Source organism: Porites lutea, chromosome 14, assembly GCF_958299795.1.
Source record: "Porites lutea chromosome 14, jaPorLute2.1, whole genome shotgun sequence".
Lineage (NCBI taxonomy): Eukaryota > Metazoa > Cnidaria > Anthozoa > Scleractinia > Poritidae > Porites > Porites lutea.
In genome coordinates, this window is record NC_133214.1 from 10,257,217 (window position 1) to 10,276,139 (window position 18,923).

The following is an 18,923-nucleotide window of genomic DNA, read 5'->3' on the forward strand; positions in this document are numbered from 1 at the left end:
CCACATCTTTTAAAATGCTTATATCTCAGCTGTTTAGAGGCGATTTAAATAAAATTTTAACAGAGACATTGCGGAATAATGGAAGTTTAGGAGGGTTGTGATTTATTTGGTAGATCGCGCTTTAGGGCAATACTTTAAGCCACAGTTGTACCAAATTGGGAAATCGTGATTTTTTTGTCCAAGTTTGCGGAAAGAATAGAAGACAGCACTCTGCGATTTTATCAAATAAATGATCGGTCAAATCCTCTAGTGTGTCTTGCATAGAGCAGATTTTACAGTCTAAAGTTTGCCGGCAAGGTACCAATCGTTTAAATGAGCAAAATCTGGTCATCCCTGAAATTAACGCCCTATATCTGTTTAGAATTCTGCTCTATACATGACACACTAAAGTCTACTAAGTTTACCCCTCTGCAGTGCCGGCTCGTGATGTGTTTTATCTGTGTTGAATTCTTCGACACAAATTGTTCGAGAAGTCAAATTGTTAGACTTCCGAAGGTATCCCGACTAAATCACGAGTTCCAAGCAAGATATGTAGTTATGGTAATTATGGTAAATTACATTCCACGCTTTAAATTTTGTTTATAAGCTGTAATGTTGAGGCGAAAAAAAACGTACATTGACTCTTGTTTAAAACACCTCTACAACGGCCACTGTCTTCTTTCCTCAAGGTGGGTGTTGTAGAGAGGTTCAACTGTATGCATATCTCGTAAATCAGATTAAATTTTTGCATAATAAGGAACCAAAGGTGTCCCCGCGACCTTAAGCTCTGCCGTGGTGAACCAGCAGTTAAATTTACAATAGGAAAGCATCCCATCTGGCTGGAGGAGAATCAGCTGGTTATTTAGAAGCGCCACTGAGGAGTTAAAGTCGGAACCCTAATCCATAAACAGCCCCAACTAGGCTAGTGGCCAGAGACTGGTTTGAACTAGAGCAATTGAGTGAAAGCCTGTACCCAATAGACAATTTATCTACAGTAAGAATCAGCCTGTGTAGCATCGCACAAGAAGATACTGCTCCGAAGCTTTCTTTTGAATGATCAGACTTAAGGATGTTATCCACAGACTCACGTTAGAACCAGTCTGTACAGTAGAATAAACTACAACGTAGAAAAATTAATTGCTATTTTCTTCTCCTTAGTCTGCGGACGTACCATCTCTAGAAGACAAAGTGCGCAAAATGATCGACGAGGACTTAGTGGTGAGTATTACGCAGTTTGGCAAACCAATTGAAGGCAAAGGCAACATGTCCAGTTTGGAGAGCCTAACTAACCCCTTTTCACATTCGTTCTGTGAAAAACAAAGACGTCAAATGGTAAAATTCAGGAGTTTGTGAGGAACGCGTACACCTGGCGCCAGTTGTTCAAAAAGTGTATGGTGCTATCCAGTGGATAACGCAACTGGTTTTGCTAACACTATCTAGCGTTTGAACAACCGGGGCCTGAAGGTAAAATATTTCTGTGTTTCGGAGAACTAGAAAGCTGTGGTTATGAATTTGAAACCTGAAAAATTCTTTTATATCCTTTAAGCTAGGCCAAATGATCAATTTGTAACTATTGCCAAGAAGTTAAAATGAAGCCCTAATTTTTACAGACGTCTGTATAGTGGGGGACAAGTTTGTTCTCAACCCCACCATAAATTTCTCGTCTTTGTGAAGGTATAATTCGGCTCGTTTCTCAAACTCAACGGGTTTACTAATTGCGTTCGACGTAGGGAGAATGCAACCTAAACTCAACGCACGAGGAGCCCTGTGTACAAGCATTTAACAGAAAGAAGTTAGACTTTTAGCAGTCTAGATGTGGAAATACATCATAGACTGCGTGCGCGGCACCCGTGACGATTCGTTAGTTGTCATGGCGCTTCGGAGAAAAGCATGAAATGCTATGGGGATATTGAGAACGTTCAATATCCCAACCGTAAGACCTATTTAAAATTTCAAAAATGCTGTCTGCTGTGTTCAGTTCGTCCGGGCAATGAATATAAAATTGTGTTTTCCTGTACTGGTAAGAGCTACTGTATTTTAGATATACTTATATATTGAATATACTAAGAACTTTCTTTAATATTTCACTCGGGTTATATTTATTTAACAAGCCACAAAAGCATTAAAAACACTGGTGATACTTCGGTCTTGATAAAAAAAGAACGTGGCTCTGACGGACCCAGCTCCCTGTTTAAACTCGTTTCCGTAATAATAATAGTAATATTACTTATATTGTGCAAATTACATGTGCATATAATCAAATGCGCATCATATATAAAAGCATATTAACTAACAATAAAACTATAAAAAGTTAAAACTACGTGATTGAAAATTTACAAAATATCTTTTGGACCAACTAAAAATCTAGTTTTAAAAATGTTATAAAAGTATTAAAATGTTCCACAGTTTTGGTGCCCACAGCCGAGAAGGCGCGGTCACTAAGTGTCGTATAATTAATAACTCTTGGAGCTTGTAGGAGGAGTCCTTTGTTTGACCTCAAGTTGTACCCTCCACTTTCATTGATATTAATAAGTTCACAAATATAACTTGGAGCATTAGCCCATAAATTGCTTTAAATGTAATAAACATAATTTTAAATTCTATCCTAAATTTCACTGGAAGCCAGTGTCATGAATGTAAAACCGGAGTGATGTGTGAAAATCTAGGTATATTAAAAATTTTCATGTTGCAGAGCTCTAAGGCGTCGAAGTTTTGTAATATGTATGAACGGAAGACCATATAGAATACTGTTAAAATAATGGATACGTCCTATTATTAGTACATTAGCCAATGTTTGTGTTGCTTTGGCACTTAAATATTTTCTTATACGCCTGACATTTTTAAGATGGTAATAGAGTACTAAAGTTTGACGTCATAAAAATGAAATTTCTGAAATTATGGGATTTGTCAGGACATTCTGAAAGCCCAGTTATGCTTGCAAAACTCCATACAAACCCTTCTAATTTTTTTTTGGTTCGACCCAAAAAAAATTTAGAAGGGTTTGTATGGAGTTTTCTGAGTACAACTGGGCTACGATCTCAGAGACAATTTGCCGCAAAATGCTCATTTTTGGCAAGTAGGCCTCTTGGACATTGTTCTTTCAGAATGTCCTGACAAATCCCATAATTTCAGAAATTTCATTTTTATGACGTCATCACTTTAGTACTCTATACGCGCCTTTACATGTATTATTATGTGAACCTGTAGGCTAAGACTAGTGTCAATCCAAGTACCTTAATCAGATTTAACCGCGGAAACAAAGGGTACACGAGCATCCACATGAACTGTAAGACAGTCAACTTGAACCTGTGGCAACTGCTGTTGCGCACCTATAACGATAACTTCTGTCTTACCGTCATTGATCTCGAGTTTATCACACAACATCAACGCTCTGATTTCACGAACGCAGAGCTCCACTCAGTCAGGCGTAAAGGCTAAGTATAACTGCGTGTCGGCTGCATAAGCATGTACACTGGGCAAGTGTCTTTTGACCACCTAAATAGTAACGGTCCTAAACAGGAGACTTGTGGAACACCTTGCTTCAACTGGAAAGCGCGGAACAGTTGCCATTAATATAAGTGAAACACGTTGAAGCCGATTTGATAAATAAGACGCAAACCACTCGAGCGCTGTTCCTCTTATTCCAAAGCTTTGACTGAGACGTGATAGCAAGAAAGAGTGTTCAACCGTATTAAATCAACACTGAGATCGAGTAGAACAAATTGCTCCACATGTTGGCAATTCATGGCGATTAGTATATCATTGGGTATCTTAAGAAGTGCTGTCTCCGTACTATTACCCTTTCTGTATGCAGACTGTAGCATAGGTTAATGTCGTGATAGTTCACTGAATCCTACAAACTATATTCATATGCAACTGAAATTCTAAAGGTAATCATTCGAACTCACTTTCTCATCCCCGACTACTGTTAGTTTTAAGGAACCCTTTTCCAGCAGTGGCGTTTGATTTGCGGTAACTGGTCCTTGTCAAAAACGTGAATGGGTTTATTGGAATTACGTCATTCTCTTTTGGTTAGATGGATTGTTGAATCTAAACTCCAACGTTTGTTTTGTTTTGTTGTTGTTCTTTACTCCGACTACGCTTTCTTGAAGCAAAAACATTCCTCCTGGTTAGCTCTTTCATGTTCACTTGGTTATTGATTGATTGATTGATTTATGTTTTTCAGTTATCGAAGGACCAACGTCGTGTCTTAACAGATTCATACGTTGCCTCATCGGCGAAGAAGGCAATCGAGCAAAGATTGCTAGGATTCCTCAATTACAATTCATATCACTTGCCCATGTATGCCAAACCAGGAATGGTGTGATATAGCAATTCTCTGTGTAAGAGTAGATTGCGTGACTTGTGAGATGTGAGAAGGAATGCATAGTACAGTGTATATAAAGATGAAGAAAGAGCATCGTTATTACGTTTTTTAGATTTGCCACGTTTTGTGTAAGAGAATTTTTAGTGATGTGAATCAGAATTTAGTGACCCTGGCAACTGTGTTGCATTCGAGATCCTTGACTCTGCACTGGAACGAACTGATAATATCTAACAAGAAATAAATTTGAAAAAATAGAACCTCATAAATACTGAGTTTTAACTGTAAAAAGATACTTCTGCATGTGCTATGATTTACATCTGCAAAAGCAAATCCGTGGATTCACAGTGGACGACTCAGCCAAAATGCCATCTCCAAGGTGCCCCCTAAAACCTCTGTGTTATAGCGAGGTTAAGTGCGAAGCCATTGACATAAAAATAATTTTCCATTCTCATGCAAAGAAAACTCATTTTCACAAGAAATGTTAATTAACATCGTTAGCATGTACAAAACTACAAGAATTTACAAGACGAGGCATGGAAGGCAATTAACATGAACATAAAAACAGAAAAGGTCTAGCTATTTAGGATTTTGGTGAAACCTTGGTGAAACGTTTCCATTGGGACAACTTAAAGCACGCTCGATCCAGTTGTTAGGATATTCTGATATCCAGAACCGTCAAAGCACAAAACTAGTCAAATAAGATTTTGTCACTAATTATTGTACTCCTGCACGTTTGATGTATTACTCATTGAATACTACGTTTCGTGCTTGACATAACAGTTGAAAACGTGTTGAAACACAGGCCAGAACACATGACAAAGAGCTATCTGTAAACACAGGTGATGTCAGGATATGTTGACAGATAAAATATTTCCAATCCCCCACAAGAATATCTCATTCCCCCCAGCCTCGGCTTCTTAACCATGATCTGTTTCACCTTTCTCGAACTCTTACAATGGCCACCATTTTTGGAATCCCAGTGTCCCATACAAAAGATGGATTTTGCAACGTATCATTTAGACGAGCAAGTTTTCCTTGTCAAAGTTCTTGTGGTGGAGCTTTGTTACTAAGCAAAATTTATTGTTCTCGCTCATTTGGGGGAAGATTGACGTTTGACCCTTATTCATTCAGAGCTTGAAAACATCCTGCTGTTTGTTACTTGCCCTTCTTCCAATGAAATCGTATGTAAGGGTTATTTACCTGAAGCGAGAGGGTATGTGATATATTCACCTGCTACCACGCCGAGGGTGCTTATAACTGACCGCTTCGAAACAAGCTATATCAGTGCTGATCGAAAACGTTTTGCATTTACTGGTTTTTAATTAAGCTTCAAAACGTCACCAGTCGAATTTAAAGGGGGACTTATGATCGGACGTTTTGTTTGTTTGTTACAAGAAGATGAGCCTGTAACTGGCGCCAGGGGCTTTTAAGTGGGGCTGTTTATGACCGGCAGTTAACGCTATTGTGTTATTGAGATTTAGATCCTTTATGTATTGCTAGAATCATAAAAATACCGCTGAAAACACAATTGTCAACACTAATTGCAGAGTCGGAAACAGGCAGTAAGATTGCCTATACTTAAATTGACCAGTGCCAATATATTCCACCGATATAACAGGAAATCAAAAAAATATAAAGAATAAGACCAAATTATGTTACTAATTTAAGCGCTTGATCTGGGGTCTAGCTTTGAGTGAGTGCTTAAAAAACGACCAGACGGCTGGCAAAGCAGCCATAAGAATATAAGAGTCAGAAAGGAACCCTTCTGTAAAATTGATTTTGCCATTTAATGCCTTTAACCGGTCATTTGGCCGCTTTTAAGGGGTCTACAAAAACTAACTTAATTTTTGTTCATTTGTCCTTTTGTCCTCCAAGTAACTCAAAATATTGTTAAGTGGTGAGTTTATTACTGTCAGACGCTGATGGCAAATTTTATTCTTAAAAACTGCACTTAAGCAAAGCCGAGAAAAGCTTTCACGCTCAGTAATGCTCTATTAGGATGACTTTGCAATAAATAAAACTGATCATTACGGTAAAATTAAAAGGCAAGAGACCTACGAAAGAATTCTTTTTTCGAAAAGATGTCTTGTCCACATTGTATTAAATTGTCTTTATGGTTTCCCCTATTATTTATATTGCTTGCTTAGCATTTTCTATTTGAAGACCCACGGCTTAAAAATAGCCGCTTTGTGGTTTAAGAGACATTGTCCTCATGACGTCTTAATAACGGTCTCTTAAATAAAAGGTCTTTTGAAAATCGGTACCTTCCCTTGAACGCATTTTTTTAAAATAAATCATTCTTCAAAACAGTGCAATTGGGATAGACGTCTGCAATTAAAATGTCTTGTACACATGTACGTAAGCGAACTACAACAAGATTACCATTTCTTGAACACGTGCTGTTTTACATGCATGGGTAATTTTAATTTAGTTTTTATTGACCTTTTTAAACAGGGGAACTGCAACACGATTAAGGATCCCCACCATTTTTTCCTTCGGTTTTTAAATAATTTTGAACAAAACTCTGACTCGAACCTTGGTAGCTAGGGCAATCGACACTGAGGAATATTCTAGTGAAGGATAAAATAAACAAGTGCGTTCTGCTGAAAACGTGCTAATCACCATTCCTTTTAGTTTTATCGCCTTTCAACCAGGTGAACTCCAAAGAAAAGACAGATAAAATGTTTTGTCATAACCTTGAATCAAACTCTGACTCGACGAGGTTTTCAGGCCTCATCAAATGGATTTTCCTTAGAGTTCGTTTCGCAGCCTCTCGTAACTCACTCACGCGCCAGAAATAAATCAGAGGGTTTACCGCCGCGTTCGTAAATACCAACGCGACTGCCACGCAATGAGCAACCGATACTCTCATGTCTTCCTTCGCTTGTAAAGCACTGGTTGCAGTTGTAATAACAAATGGAATATAACTCCCAACAAACGCGCCCACAAGAAGAATCATGGTGTTTGTGGTGCGGCGAAATCTGGCCATGTCCCTCCCATCTTGAGATCGTAAATGTTTCATGTGTAGATTGTGCCTTTTCACAGTCTTTAAAATCATAACATAACAGAGGCTATCGCCAAGAGCTATCAGACAGCAGAAAGCCACAAGTATGTAGGTGAAAAGTCGAATCCTTACTCCAAACCACAAAATTGTTATCCATGTTATCCATATGAACCAGTAAATAAATACAGTGATAATCACCCGAGTAGTAGTTATTAACTCGGTGTATCGGAGGTGAAAGTGAAGGGCGAGATATCGCTCGACGCTGATAGCTGAAAGCGTTAAGAAGGAAACACCACTAAACAACCAACTCGTGTAAAAGTGAATAAACACAGCATAGCAGTAATATTCCATTCGTCCCAAAATAAGGCAAATTTCTGCGACCACGAAGGAAGGTTGGCAAGAAAAACCAACAAAAAAGTCCGAAACTGCCAGCGAACAAAGCAAAATGTTTTTGGTTTCATGGCGTAGCGATGGAGTCCAACAAATCGACAGAATGACCATTGTGTTAAGCAAAAGTGTAGCGCAGCAAGTTATGATGTTAAATACACAGGCTACAACTGAAGCTATAATGTAGAAATTAGGCAAACTGTCTCTGACTTGTACGTCTAAAAACGGTTCAAGAGTCTGGCAGAAGGATGCTGTAATATTCATTGAACTTTTGAAGGTGTAACTTATGTTATTTGCCATAACTAAAGCCAAAATCACGTTTTGGTTCAAAACAGCTGGCTGAAAATTTGTTTACCCACTTGTTCCAACTGATACAGCTTTTAAAATATGCCCCCGAAAGTAAATGTAAAACTTATGATAATTAATGGTAATTGCTTCTAGCAGCGGAAATTTATATCAGTTTTTTCATTACTCCGTTCTAGACGAACTTTTAAAGTACGTGTAAGGCATTACGAAAAACGTTTCCTTTAAAACAATCCTTTTGTTTCTTTGTTTTCTATGTCGGAACTAGAGAAACTTTATGCTCGTTTGTTAAGACGTCTTCCCGCAAAAGGAAGAGCTGGACCATTATGAGGATAAAGCGCGAAAGGATTGTGATAGAGTCAAGTTAGTTTTATTTATAGGTTATTTGTTTTTAGAGCTTAGTCTGATAAAAGGTAGTATAATTAGTCATGTGTACCCCTAACCCCCACCCGGATCCACATTCAAATCTTCTTATGTCAGACACAAGATAAAAGTGAAGTGTATGTGGTTTATATGGGTCGTAGTATATGGATCTTCTGGCAGTCTAATATAACGCTTTTAGTTTCATATATTGTGTCCTTGCTTTGTTTAACTCATCTTAATGCCTTCATGCCATTGTTAGACAACCCACGTAAATACGCCAACCTATATTTACCGTTTATAAATCGAGTTTATAATTTGACTTTATAATTGCAGTATAAAAAAGCAAGGTATCCAGCCCTTGGGAATTTTTGACAAAACCTCGGCATCTTTCTTTAAAAAAAAACAAACAACCAAACAAACAAACATACAAACAAAACTGAAAAGAAAAAATATTGGAAATCCCATTTAATTTTGGTGAGAATATTTTCTACGTCATTATATATGGTATTATTTCTTTATGATATTCTGAGCTGAAAATACGTCAGTTCCCACATCTACTGACCGTCAATATCAGACCCATAAGTTTATGCACCAGGGACAACTTTGTCAAAATAATTACGATCATGACTCAGTTTCGTAATTTTCAATAACTGATTGTAGCATTGAGTGACATGGACTATTCCAACTAATTTAAAACTGTTTTTTTTTTTTTTTTAAATCAAATTAATTCGTGATATTAAAATTGAACTTAATAGTAATAATATTGAAGCTATATTGTATTACCGATAAGTTGTGGTTGAAATCAATGCTGTCTGTTCACTTTATCTTTAAATTATACTATACTATAATTTTACTCAGTCACGAGCAAACTCAGAATACACTAAAAATGTTTGCTGAAGGGTGCTGAAGCTACCTGGAGATCCTTTCCTGACATATTTTGCTAAATATAGATATAGAGGATATTACACGGTGGCGAGAAGATATGAATTTTATGTTCGAGTGGCAAGAACAATATCAGAACATAAAATTCATATCTTCGAGCCAACGTGTAATATTCTTTTTATTATATGGAGAAACCAATTCAACAAAAGCAAAAGGCGGGAATCGTGACGTCATTGAACGATACGACACTCACAAAGGTGACATACGGAAAATACGCCACTCGGGTCCCGGATGAAGTGGCGTATGAAATCTACGAGTGGCTTAGTTCCCAGTAAAACACTCTCCTCCATATAATAAATACAGCTATGCTAATCTCCTTCCTTAAGATATTAGAATATCGCCCAGTAAGTTTCTCATTATAGGAACACACTTATTATGATTGTTTGCTCGACCATACTGTTTTTAATTGGCTAAAATCCCCCGGCTAATTCTTTACAACCGGCCGGCGTTGACAAAATTTGGAAGATGCGAGTAATATACCATCCACAGTATATTTGCCTGGAAACGAGGCTGCTTGGGCAATCAGCATACCATCAATCAACCTCGTTTCTAGGCGCGACCTCCTAGCTGTTTATTAGCGAGTGAACTAAAAATAATTGGCGTACACAGCATATCCGAAGACGAAATAGCTGAACGGAAGAAATGTACGAATACGCAAAATATATTGCTCGATGATTGTTACCTACTTTTTAAGAGGTAAATGCGAGAAAAAAAAACAGCCTTTTTATCCTGAGATCGTGCCGAGAAATAGGCCATTGCTTTGAAAACAAAATCTACGAGGAGGTAAGCTATATAAGAGCTTAGTAATATTTTAAATATGAATTATAAAACAATTTTTGAGTTAAGTTTCCGTATGATGTGAAGAAGTTTGCTGATCTCAGAGCCTCTTTTTATGCAATCTTAACAAAAACAGATACTTACCGGGAGCAAATTACACATAAAGGCAATACTCTGAACGGTGCTTACAAGTTGACACTGACAATAACTAGGTTACAATTTGATACTCTGCAATTGCGCATTGCTTGTATAAATAAAAAACATAATTACATGAATGGAAGATTAAACATTTGAGAGAGAAATTTTCATGGCAGTTGAGCTCGTTTGAAACATCTTATGCAAGGGACCGACAACTAAGATTTTTCAATGTAAAGTCTGCAATAGCTCTCACTTTTTGCTGGGGCTATCACCAGGTTTTAGCTCCAGTAAATAGGTTGGTTTAAGGTATTGTAGAAAGTCTTGTATATTAGAAGAGGCTATCTTATTTTTACATATCCAAATATGATGTGTGGCTAATAATACATTTACACTTACCATATTACAAGCATTCCCTCTCTACAAGGCTTATATGCTCGGATTCGGTGTACTGTCGCAATTTGTAATAATCATCGCACTTTGTAATAGCTGTCGCAATTTGCAATAAATCCATCGCACTTTGTAATACCTATCGCAATTTGTAATAAACCATGTCGCACTTTGTAATAAAAAAGGTGTCGCACTTCGTAATAAACTAAGCTGTCGCAATTTGTAATAATTCCATCGCACCTTGTAATAACTTTTTGAGAGTAATAAAACTTACTTCATCAACATTAATATAACGCCAAAATATGCATGGTACTTCGTAAACAAAGATGATAACGTCTGCCAGCACGTAACATCTCCGCTCATTCAAAAATTTAACTTTATTCACAGTCCTAAACATTTCTTTTAGATTAATGTTGATTAGTTATCTGACTTACGAAATGATGTATTCTTAAAACCTTGCTATTGTACTAGGTGGCTTGCATTCAATGGTTACCCGGCGGGTGTACTTCCTTATATGAGCGTCTACAAGAAAGAGCCTTAAGATTAGTGTATACTACTACTGAAAGTTATGACACCTTGTTGAAAAGAGCTAAGTTAACTTCTTTACAAAATAGGAGGTTGCAGGATATACTCATTTTGATGTTTAAAGCAAAAAACAAATTAACAGTGAACCAAATTGCGGACATTTATAATATCAACGAAGAGAGTACTAATAGTAAGAGATATAACCTAAGAAATGCAGATTTTGTCTTACCTCGGTTTAAAATTGTTACTTATGGAAGACATTCTCTCAGATTTCTCGGACCACAATTGTGGTCAAAATTAAGCAAGGAGGAGAGAAATATCGGAACTTTGGCAACTTTTAGGACAATGATACGTAAGAAGGATGTAACATCATTTCTTGAAGGATGTGGGAGTGAATGCCGCTTATGCTTAGGTTAACTGGACGTACGCATTTTTACTTATTCATTTTAGTGTCCGAGCTCATATATGCATTTAGTTTTTATTTTGTAAATTTAGAACTTAGCTTAAAGTGTTAAAGAGTAAATTTAGAACTTAGTTTTAAAGTGTAAGAGAGTACTTAGCTTGAATAGTGTTAATTTCCGGCTTTTTTATATGTTTTATAGTATTTAATTAGCTGCTTTTAATGATGTAATTTAGTTTTAAAGGTGTCCCCAATTCGTGCCAATAGACACTAGAACGATTAGACACTTTAATAAAGGTTATGTATGTATGGCCAATACGGGGATGTCCCCCTGGACAGAGCATTGCCAGAGTACAGGATCTAGACAGAACTAGACACACTAGACACAAACGAGCCATTATTAAAAAGCATTTAATTTCCGCAAATCGTAACATCCATCCTACATTATTCGAAAAAGGACACCAGGAGAGTTCAAGTTTTCCTTGTTAGATCTTATAACAGGTCAACACAACACGTGGTGCACCGTTCTTGTCTAATGCGCAATCTTAAAGAAGTAATAGTGGCTTCCATATTTTGGCCAACTTAATCAAACGAGGCCTGGAAAGATTCAAAATGTTCACTGCAAATAAAGAAAAAACGTCACCAGTGGCAAACCGTCGAACCACAACAGAAACCTAAACACAAAATCCAATTAGTCGCTGGCCAATACCTTCGTATGTAACTACCTGAGTTACCCTATCTAAGGATCAAACCAAAGACACCAAGCCAACAACGTAAAAAAAAATACCCTATTAAAGGCTCGAGATCCTCAAAAACCACACCCTATCAGGCGGTACTTACCTATCTAGCCCATCCATGGGATTATCCCCCCCACCCCCCGAAGACAAGCACCCATGGATTTGGACGACGAATGCTAGGTTATTCATAAATTTTTTCTGTTGTTAAATGTTGCTTTTGTTATTTAAATATTTTTGAATTTAAACATGATTCATATCTTTTTGATGATATGTCAAAGGAAGTTTCATGTCTTTCATAAAGCGTTTCTAGTTGGTCACGTGATTAATCAAGGCAGAAAAATTTATAGCGGAAGACATGCATGTTTGATCAAAGAAAATGTTACGGAGATGTTACGTGCTAGCAGACGTTATCATCTTTGTTTATGAAGTACCATGCATATTTTGGCGTAATATTAATGTTGACGAAGTTAGTTGAATCATTCTCAACAAATTATTATTACAAAGTGCGATGGAATTATTACAAATTGCGTCAGTCAACTTAGTTTATTACAAAGTGCGATTGACTATTATTACAAATTGCGTCACCTTTTTTATTACAAAGTACGTCACGGTTTATTACAAATTGCGAAAGCTATTACAAAGTGCGATGGATTTATTACAAATTGCGACAGCTATTACAAAGTGCGATGGATTTATTACAAATTGGGACAGCTTAGTTTATTACAAAGTGCGATGGACTGTTATTACAAATTGCGTCACCTTTTTTATTACAAAGTACGTCACGGTTTATTACAAATTGCGACAGCTATTACAAAGTGCGATGATTATTACAAATTGCAACAGTACATTCGGTCAGGTTCGTAAAGGTTCTTAATGTTTCAGCTCACAGACCCTACTCTTAAAATCATTAAGACTTGGGGCTGTGGCTAGTGTGGAGGGCAAACTGTTCCACTGCTTTATAGTTCTAGGTAAAAAGCTGCATTGAAGATAGGTTTTCTTTTTGTAGGGAATTCTAAAGGATTTAGCGTGACTACTTCTAAAGTGTCTCGTAAGTGGTATAAGTCCTTTAGAAAGATCAACTTCAACTAGGTTATTTACAATTTTATATAACATAATAGACAGAAAGTTATTTGATTACGGTTTTTAGAGGCATCTGGTGTCAATCCAAAGGCTGTAGAAATATTTTATTTTGTAATTTTGTGGTATAATTTGGGGTAAAGTAAGTCTTTGAATTAAGGAATTCCAAAAGGTAGTTACTTCAGTGGGGCAAAGCCAAAGGGATGCATCCGTTTTTCTAGTTCTTTGTTACAAAAGGAGGGTCTTATCCACCTTGACTGATAACATTCTCCTCGGAGTTCTGTACAATTCTTCACATCATACTCAGCCTCAAATGTATGTATTTTTATATACCTCGGTTGGTGTCCGCCATGAAGTCATCAAGCGACAAACTTGGTCCGTTGTTTTGACCATTTTTACGGCCGCTTAAACGATCAAAAAATTCTTTTAGCGATAAAGTATTTAAAAGAGGACGTAGAAGTAGTTTGGACTAGTTGCTTTAAAATAAAATTGAACATCGAGATACCGAGCGCTGTTAGACTGCTCGTCAGAATTCTACTTCCGTTAGTGAAAGCAGAGTCACTGAATGTTAATCTAAACTTGGCTTAGTCAGCTTACTTCTTTGTTATCCACTGCGACTCTGCTTTTTTTGTTCCATTCTTCGTCTGTAACCACACTACATAACTCTCATGACAAGGTCGATACAGTCAGCTTTCATGATAGTATATGAAGATAAATTTATATTCTTACATTAAAATGTCACGCGCACTGTGATTGGTCGTTGCTCATGATCTCCCAGAGTGCAGATACATGGACGACGTCACGGGAAACTTGTTTTCTTTGTTTGGTCCAACATGGCGCGCGGTTTTGAAAATGTTTGTGAGCTTAATTCGGAAAAAACCACTAACTGAAAGCCTCCAATAAAATAATTAGCTGGAGTTAATTACAAAGACGAAAAATGGAGAAACGGAAAAAATGGTTCTTGACAACTTGAGAATGCCTAAACTGCAAGAGATCTTCACAACAGTTACCTGCATGTGGTGTCATAATGTTACGAAAGACTCGCAGTTTTGCAAAATCTTTTCGCGATTATTCTGCTTTGAGCAAGCGAAGGTCTTGAAAAACCTTTCAGAGAAACTGTATACAAGTAAGATAAAGAAGAAAAGAAGTGTGGGTTGTCCACACTTGGTTCCCGGGAATCGGTGCCTAAGTACCTTCACAAAAAAATGTTGTGCTCACACGTTGAGTACCCGATATGTAGTTGTGTATTTCGCCCTGTCAGACGCCATTTTGAAATATGACCTTAGCAGCGAGCACAAAGCAGTAGACTGCCCCAGAACTGTGTGCATACAGGAACCCGGTTCACACCGTTATGCTACTGGATAGAAAACCTTACCTGATATGGCTTCGGTTCACACATAAGAACGGTGATTTCGGGTCGATTTCTGTAACGGAACGAAGCTTGGTTGCGCTGATCTAGAGAATGGTGGGTCACATATCCGATATGTTCTGTGCCACACGTTGGTGAACTGTGAAAAGTATTTGAACCTTACCGGAAGTGAATGAATAGAGAAGCGGACTGGAAGCCACTAAGACGGAAGTAAATGTTCAGGAGTGAGGATTGGGAATTAGAGAACGTTCAACTGCTGATCCGGCACGATGTTCGATGTGTGTGAATGACTTGTTCCAATTCTGTGCCGATGCTATTCATTCTATATCGTGTCTGCACGGACATTTATAAGCACATAGCCTTAAGCAAGGACCAGGGAAGCGTCTCCCGTGTACTAACCGGGGTTTTGCGGTTGTCAAACAGGGGCGGATCTAGGGGGAAGAAGCAGGGGGTGCGCACCCCCCCCCCCCCCCTACCCTAAGATGACCTGCGGTTTTCTTATACAACTAGTATTTTGCAAAAAAAAACTATGTGGTTTATTGGTGTTGAAGTAGAGCAAGAGACGAGTGCACCCACTCCTAAAAAAAGTCCTGGATCCGCCCCTGTCAAAACAGGCCTACCAGGGCTTACCATATGTACAAAACGTCTGGTGAACCAGAGTATTCCTGGTAAGCCTAGTCATTCTAACAACAAGAAAAACCAGGCTCTTGAAATTCTGAATGAACAAGGCTTACCAGGCTTGAACCATGTATGCAAAAAGCATGCTAAACCAGGGTATTCCTAGTTAGCTTGGCATGCCTGGACACCAGGCTTTACCAGGCTCTTAAAGTAAGTCAGTGAACCAAGTTTCCCTGGTCTACCAGGGTTTTTCTGGTTAGCCCGATTTCTCATAAAGAACCTGGCTAAACCAGGCTCTTAAAGTACTAGATTAACCAGAGTTTAACCAGGCTTGAACCAACTGAGCAAAAAGCCTGGTTAACTAGGGTAATCTTAGCAAATCTGGTAAATCGTGATTCCTAGTAGATTTTTGAAAAACAATAGCATAAAGAACTGTATTTCTTTTAGTTGTTGATTACATTGTTTAGTTCAGTTCCCATAGGGATCATTAGATCCTTTATAAACCACTCCTTGTGAATTTCACACCAGTTGACGCCGACCAGTTATCTGGAGTTGTTTATTTTGCGCTTTTTCTTCGTTTCTCGATTCCCGGTGAGGAGGAAGGCGATGGAGTGGTAACTCGCAACGATTTGTCAGAGTTTCGTACGTTTTTACTTGAGCAACTTAAGGCACATAATAGAGACTTTCGGCTAAGTTCGACAAAGCCACTTACACGCTGAGGGGCTCTATCCGCCAGTCAGCAGCTAAAGAACGAAAGTGCGCTTAAGTTCGTTCTTCCAGTCAACGAACGGAACTTGAAGTTTAATCTTGAGATTTTGGATTTGCTCGAGAGTTCATCTAAGTCTATCAAGGATCAGGACTCGGCGAAAGCCGCTGAGTTGATAGGCAAATCGATTCAGTCACTCAAGGAGAGAAACAGAAAGATTCGAATTACTGATTCTTCCGACGGAGGTTGGCTAACGGTTCAACATTGCGAGGGCAACGCTGTGGCCCAATGATTTAGAGGACGACAAAAGAATTCGTGCTGCTGAAAGGGAAGCCCTTTGTGAAAATAATCGTATCCGTTCTCGACGCCAAAATTCTCAACACCTGCAAGATGAAGTCTGCCGTATTCTCAGCCCTTCGGCACCTGTGGTCAGTTCCAGCGTGGGCAGCTCTCGAGTGCAACCAGTAGACAACAATTCCACGCTCCTGATTTCTCCGAGCGCTTGCGAGGAGTTTGCCGTTTCTGTAGTGCCTTTTGGACACTGGTGGAGAGAGTGCCCGGTTAGGCTTGCCCGAACCTACTCCGTTGGTAGTGAAGTCCATTCATCACGACAGTTTTCCTTCTTTTTGGGGGGTAGCCTTTCTTCTCATGTGTCGGATCTGCTATGTTCCGGAGATTTTCTCTCAAGCAAGCGTTCGCAGCAGCAAGGAAAAGACATTACGGGAATTCTTAGAAGATAAGTCTCTAGATAACTCTGATCTTTTACGCTTTTACGAATAGAACATGTTTGAATATGAACAAGGTTTAGCACCGCCAGCAGTTAAAGGGCGTCTTAAAGGCAAACATCCAGTTTTGGGTCGATATTAGGGCACCTCCCTGGGCGTTAGAGAACATTAGATCTAGCTACGTTATCCCTTTTGAGTCCGTACCTCCTTGTATTTGTCTTAAGAATAATAAATCCGCTTTGGACCATCGAGATTTTGTCTGAACTTCCTCAATTTGGTTTTATTGTTGAAGCAATTTGGTTTCCGACCAAAACATTTAACGGTTACTGCTCAAGCAAGTTTTGCCGATGACCTTCTTAGTAACATGGAGCGCGGGAATCTCTGTGGAGCTGTATTCTTGGATCTGTCAAAGGCTTTCGATACTGTGGATCACAGTATCCTGCTCGCCAAGTTATCTTACTTTTGGGATTAACTCCTAATGCTGTTCAGTGGTTTCATCCTACCTCAGTCATAGGAAGCAGCGCACCCTATGCGGCAAGAGATCTCCGATCCTCTACCGTTTACCTATGTTGTACCACAAGGGAACATCCTGGGGCCCTTACTTTTCCTTTTTTACATAAATGACCTGCCTACTGTTGTCAATCACTGTAGCGTATCCCTTTATGCGGACGATACTGTTTTGTACTGCTTCTCCTCTAAAATAAAAGATCCCGAGAATGCTCTTAATGAAGATATGTCGAGAATAGCTCTGTGGCTGAATCAAAACAAGCTTACACTTAACGTCGAGAAGACCAAGTCCATGCTTATCGGCAGCGATCGCAAATTGCGTGCTGCCACCGCTATATCTATCTCAATATTTGACGAAGAGGTTGAGAGCGTTGGACACTTTAAGTACTTGGGTGTAACTTTGTCCTCAAATTTTACCTGGACGGAGCAGGTTGAATATGTTTCCACGAAGATAAATCAACGCTTAGGGCTTTTAAGTAGGATTAAGAATAACAGTCTCATTCTACCGATCTTTGATTATGCCGACATTCTTTGGGGGGATAAGGGCAATGCTGTTCTAATGAACAATTTAGAACTACAGAACAAGGCTAACAAAACTATATTAGACCGCCCTTCAAGTTTCACTCATCTGCTACCGACGAGCTTGAAGCCCTTGGTTGGTTAACCTTGGAGAGACGTAGGCTTTTTCATCGTTGCCTTTACGTTTATAAATGTGTTAATGTTTATAAATGTGTTGATGTGATCTCAGCCCACAGTCTATTGGCAAATGAAGACGTACACGGCTACGATACACGTCACAAAGTTAACTTAAGACTGACACGTGTAAGAAGAAACTGGGGAAAACAAAGGACCCATTATCAAGCTGTTAAAGACTGGAACAGTCTACAGGGTGTTTCAAAAGTTCGTTCCGATTGTATATTGTATTTTACGCAAAGCATTTAATGCTTCTTTAGGCAAATGTAGACTGATTCAGGTAAGAAATTTATCTAAAGAACCTTTAAAAGCAATTTTAAACTAAGATTTGAAGAAATTATAATATTTCTGAAGTTTTGCCCTAGATGTGCACGTACTCGTATTTATCCCGCTATACTTTTCCGGCCCATTTTGTAGGTTTTCTATTTTCGTTTTTTTTTTTTTGCCGCTTTCTTTTATTTTCTCTACTACTTCACGAAAATGAAGGTCTACACTACTTTAGAGCTCTAGAGCTCAGGCATCTGTTTTTACGGTTTTCTGCCATTCAGTCAAAGAAACTGGTTTTTAGTGTACGAAATTTTTTGTGGCTTTTTATCGTTTTATACTTTTTATCTTTTTATCTTTTCTATTTTCGGGACCTCTCTGAAAATCACCCTGGTGAGAGAGTTTCCTAGTGAAAAATTACTACTAAATTATTAGTAGTAGCAATCATAGATTAATGAGTGCGTTCGAGTTTTCTTAGCTCCAGATTAGCTTTTGTTCGTCAAACATTATTTCAAAATCATGGAAGAGATCATGAATTAAAAGGTAAACATTCTTTCCTTAAAAAATGCTCTTCGTGTATACGGCTTCAAAATATCTCACTCATTAAAAATGTAAAGTAGATCGTAAAAAGTTCTATGTTGTTTTGTCAGTCTCGCTGGAAACTGGAAAAGTGGGGCGCGCCAAGTCACGCCGGT

General features: G+C 38.4%; 2 protein-coding genes across 2 annotated transcripts in view; one reads left to right on the forward strand and one right to left on the reverse strand.

The window, feature by feature from the left end:
* The window catches only part of LOC140924336 (cilia- and flagella-associated protein 61-like), a 47,818-nt gene extending 43,246 nt beyond the window's left edge, over positions 1 to 4,572 (forward strand). The window contains exons 37-38 of the mRNA XM_073374365.1: positions 1,138 to 1,197; positions 4,166 to 4,572. Coding sequence (XP_073230466.1) covers positions 1,138 to 1,197; positions 4,166 to 4,306 — 201 coding nt within the window. The 3' untranslated portion in view covers positions 4,307 to 4,572. The remainder of the gene's footprint in view (positions 1 to 1,137; positions 1,198 to 4,165) is intronic.
* Positions 4,573 to 6,621: 2,049 nt separating this feature from the next.
* On the reverse strand, positions 6,622 to 8,049 carry LOC140924786 (adenosine receptor A3-like). Its single transcript, XM_073374778.1, has one exon. It carries the CDS (start codon positions 7,995 to 7,997, stop codon positions 6,996 to 6,998), a length of 1,002 nt encoding a protein of 333 aa, XP_073230879.1. The 5' UTR covers positions 7,998 to 8,049; the 3' UTR covers positions 6,622 to 6,995.
* Between the last annotated feature and the right edge of the window lie 10,874 nt (positions 8,050 to 18,923).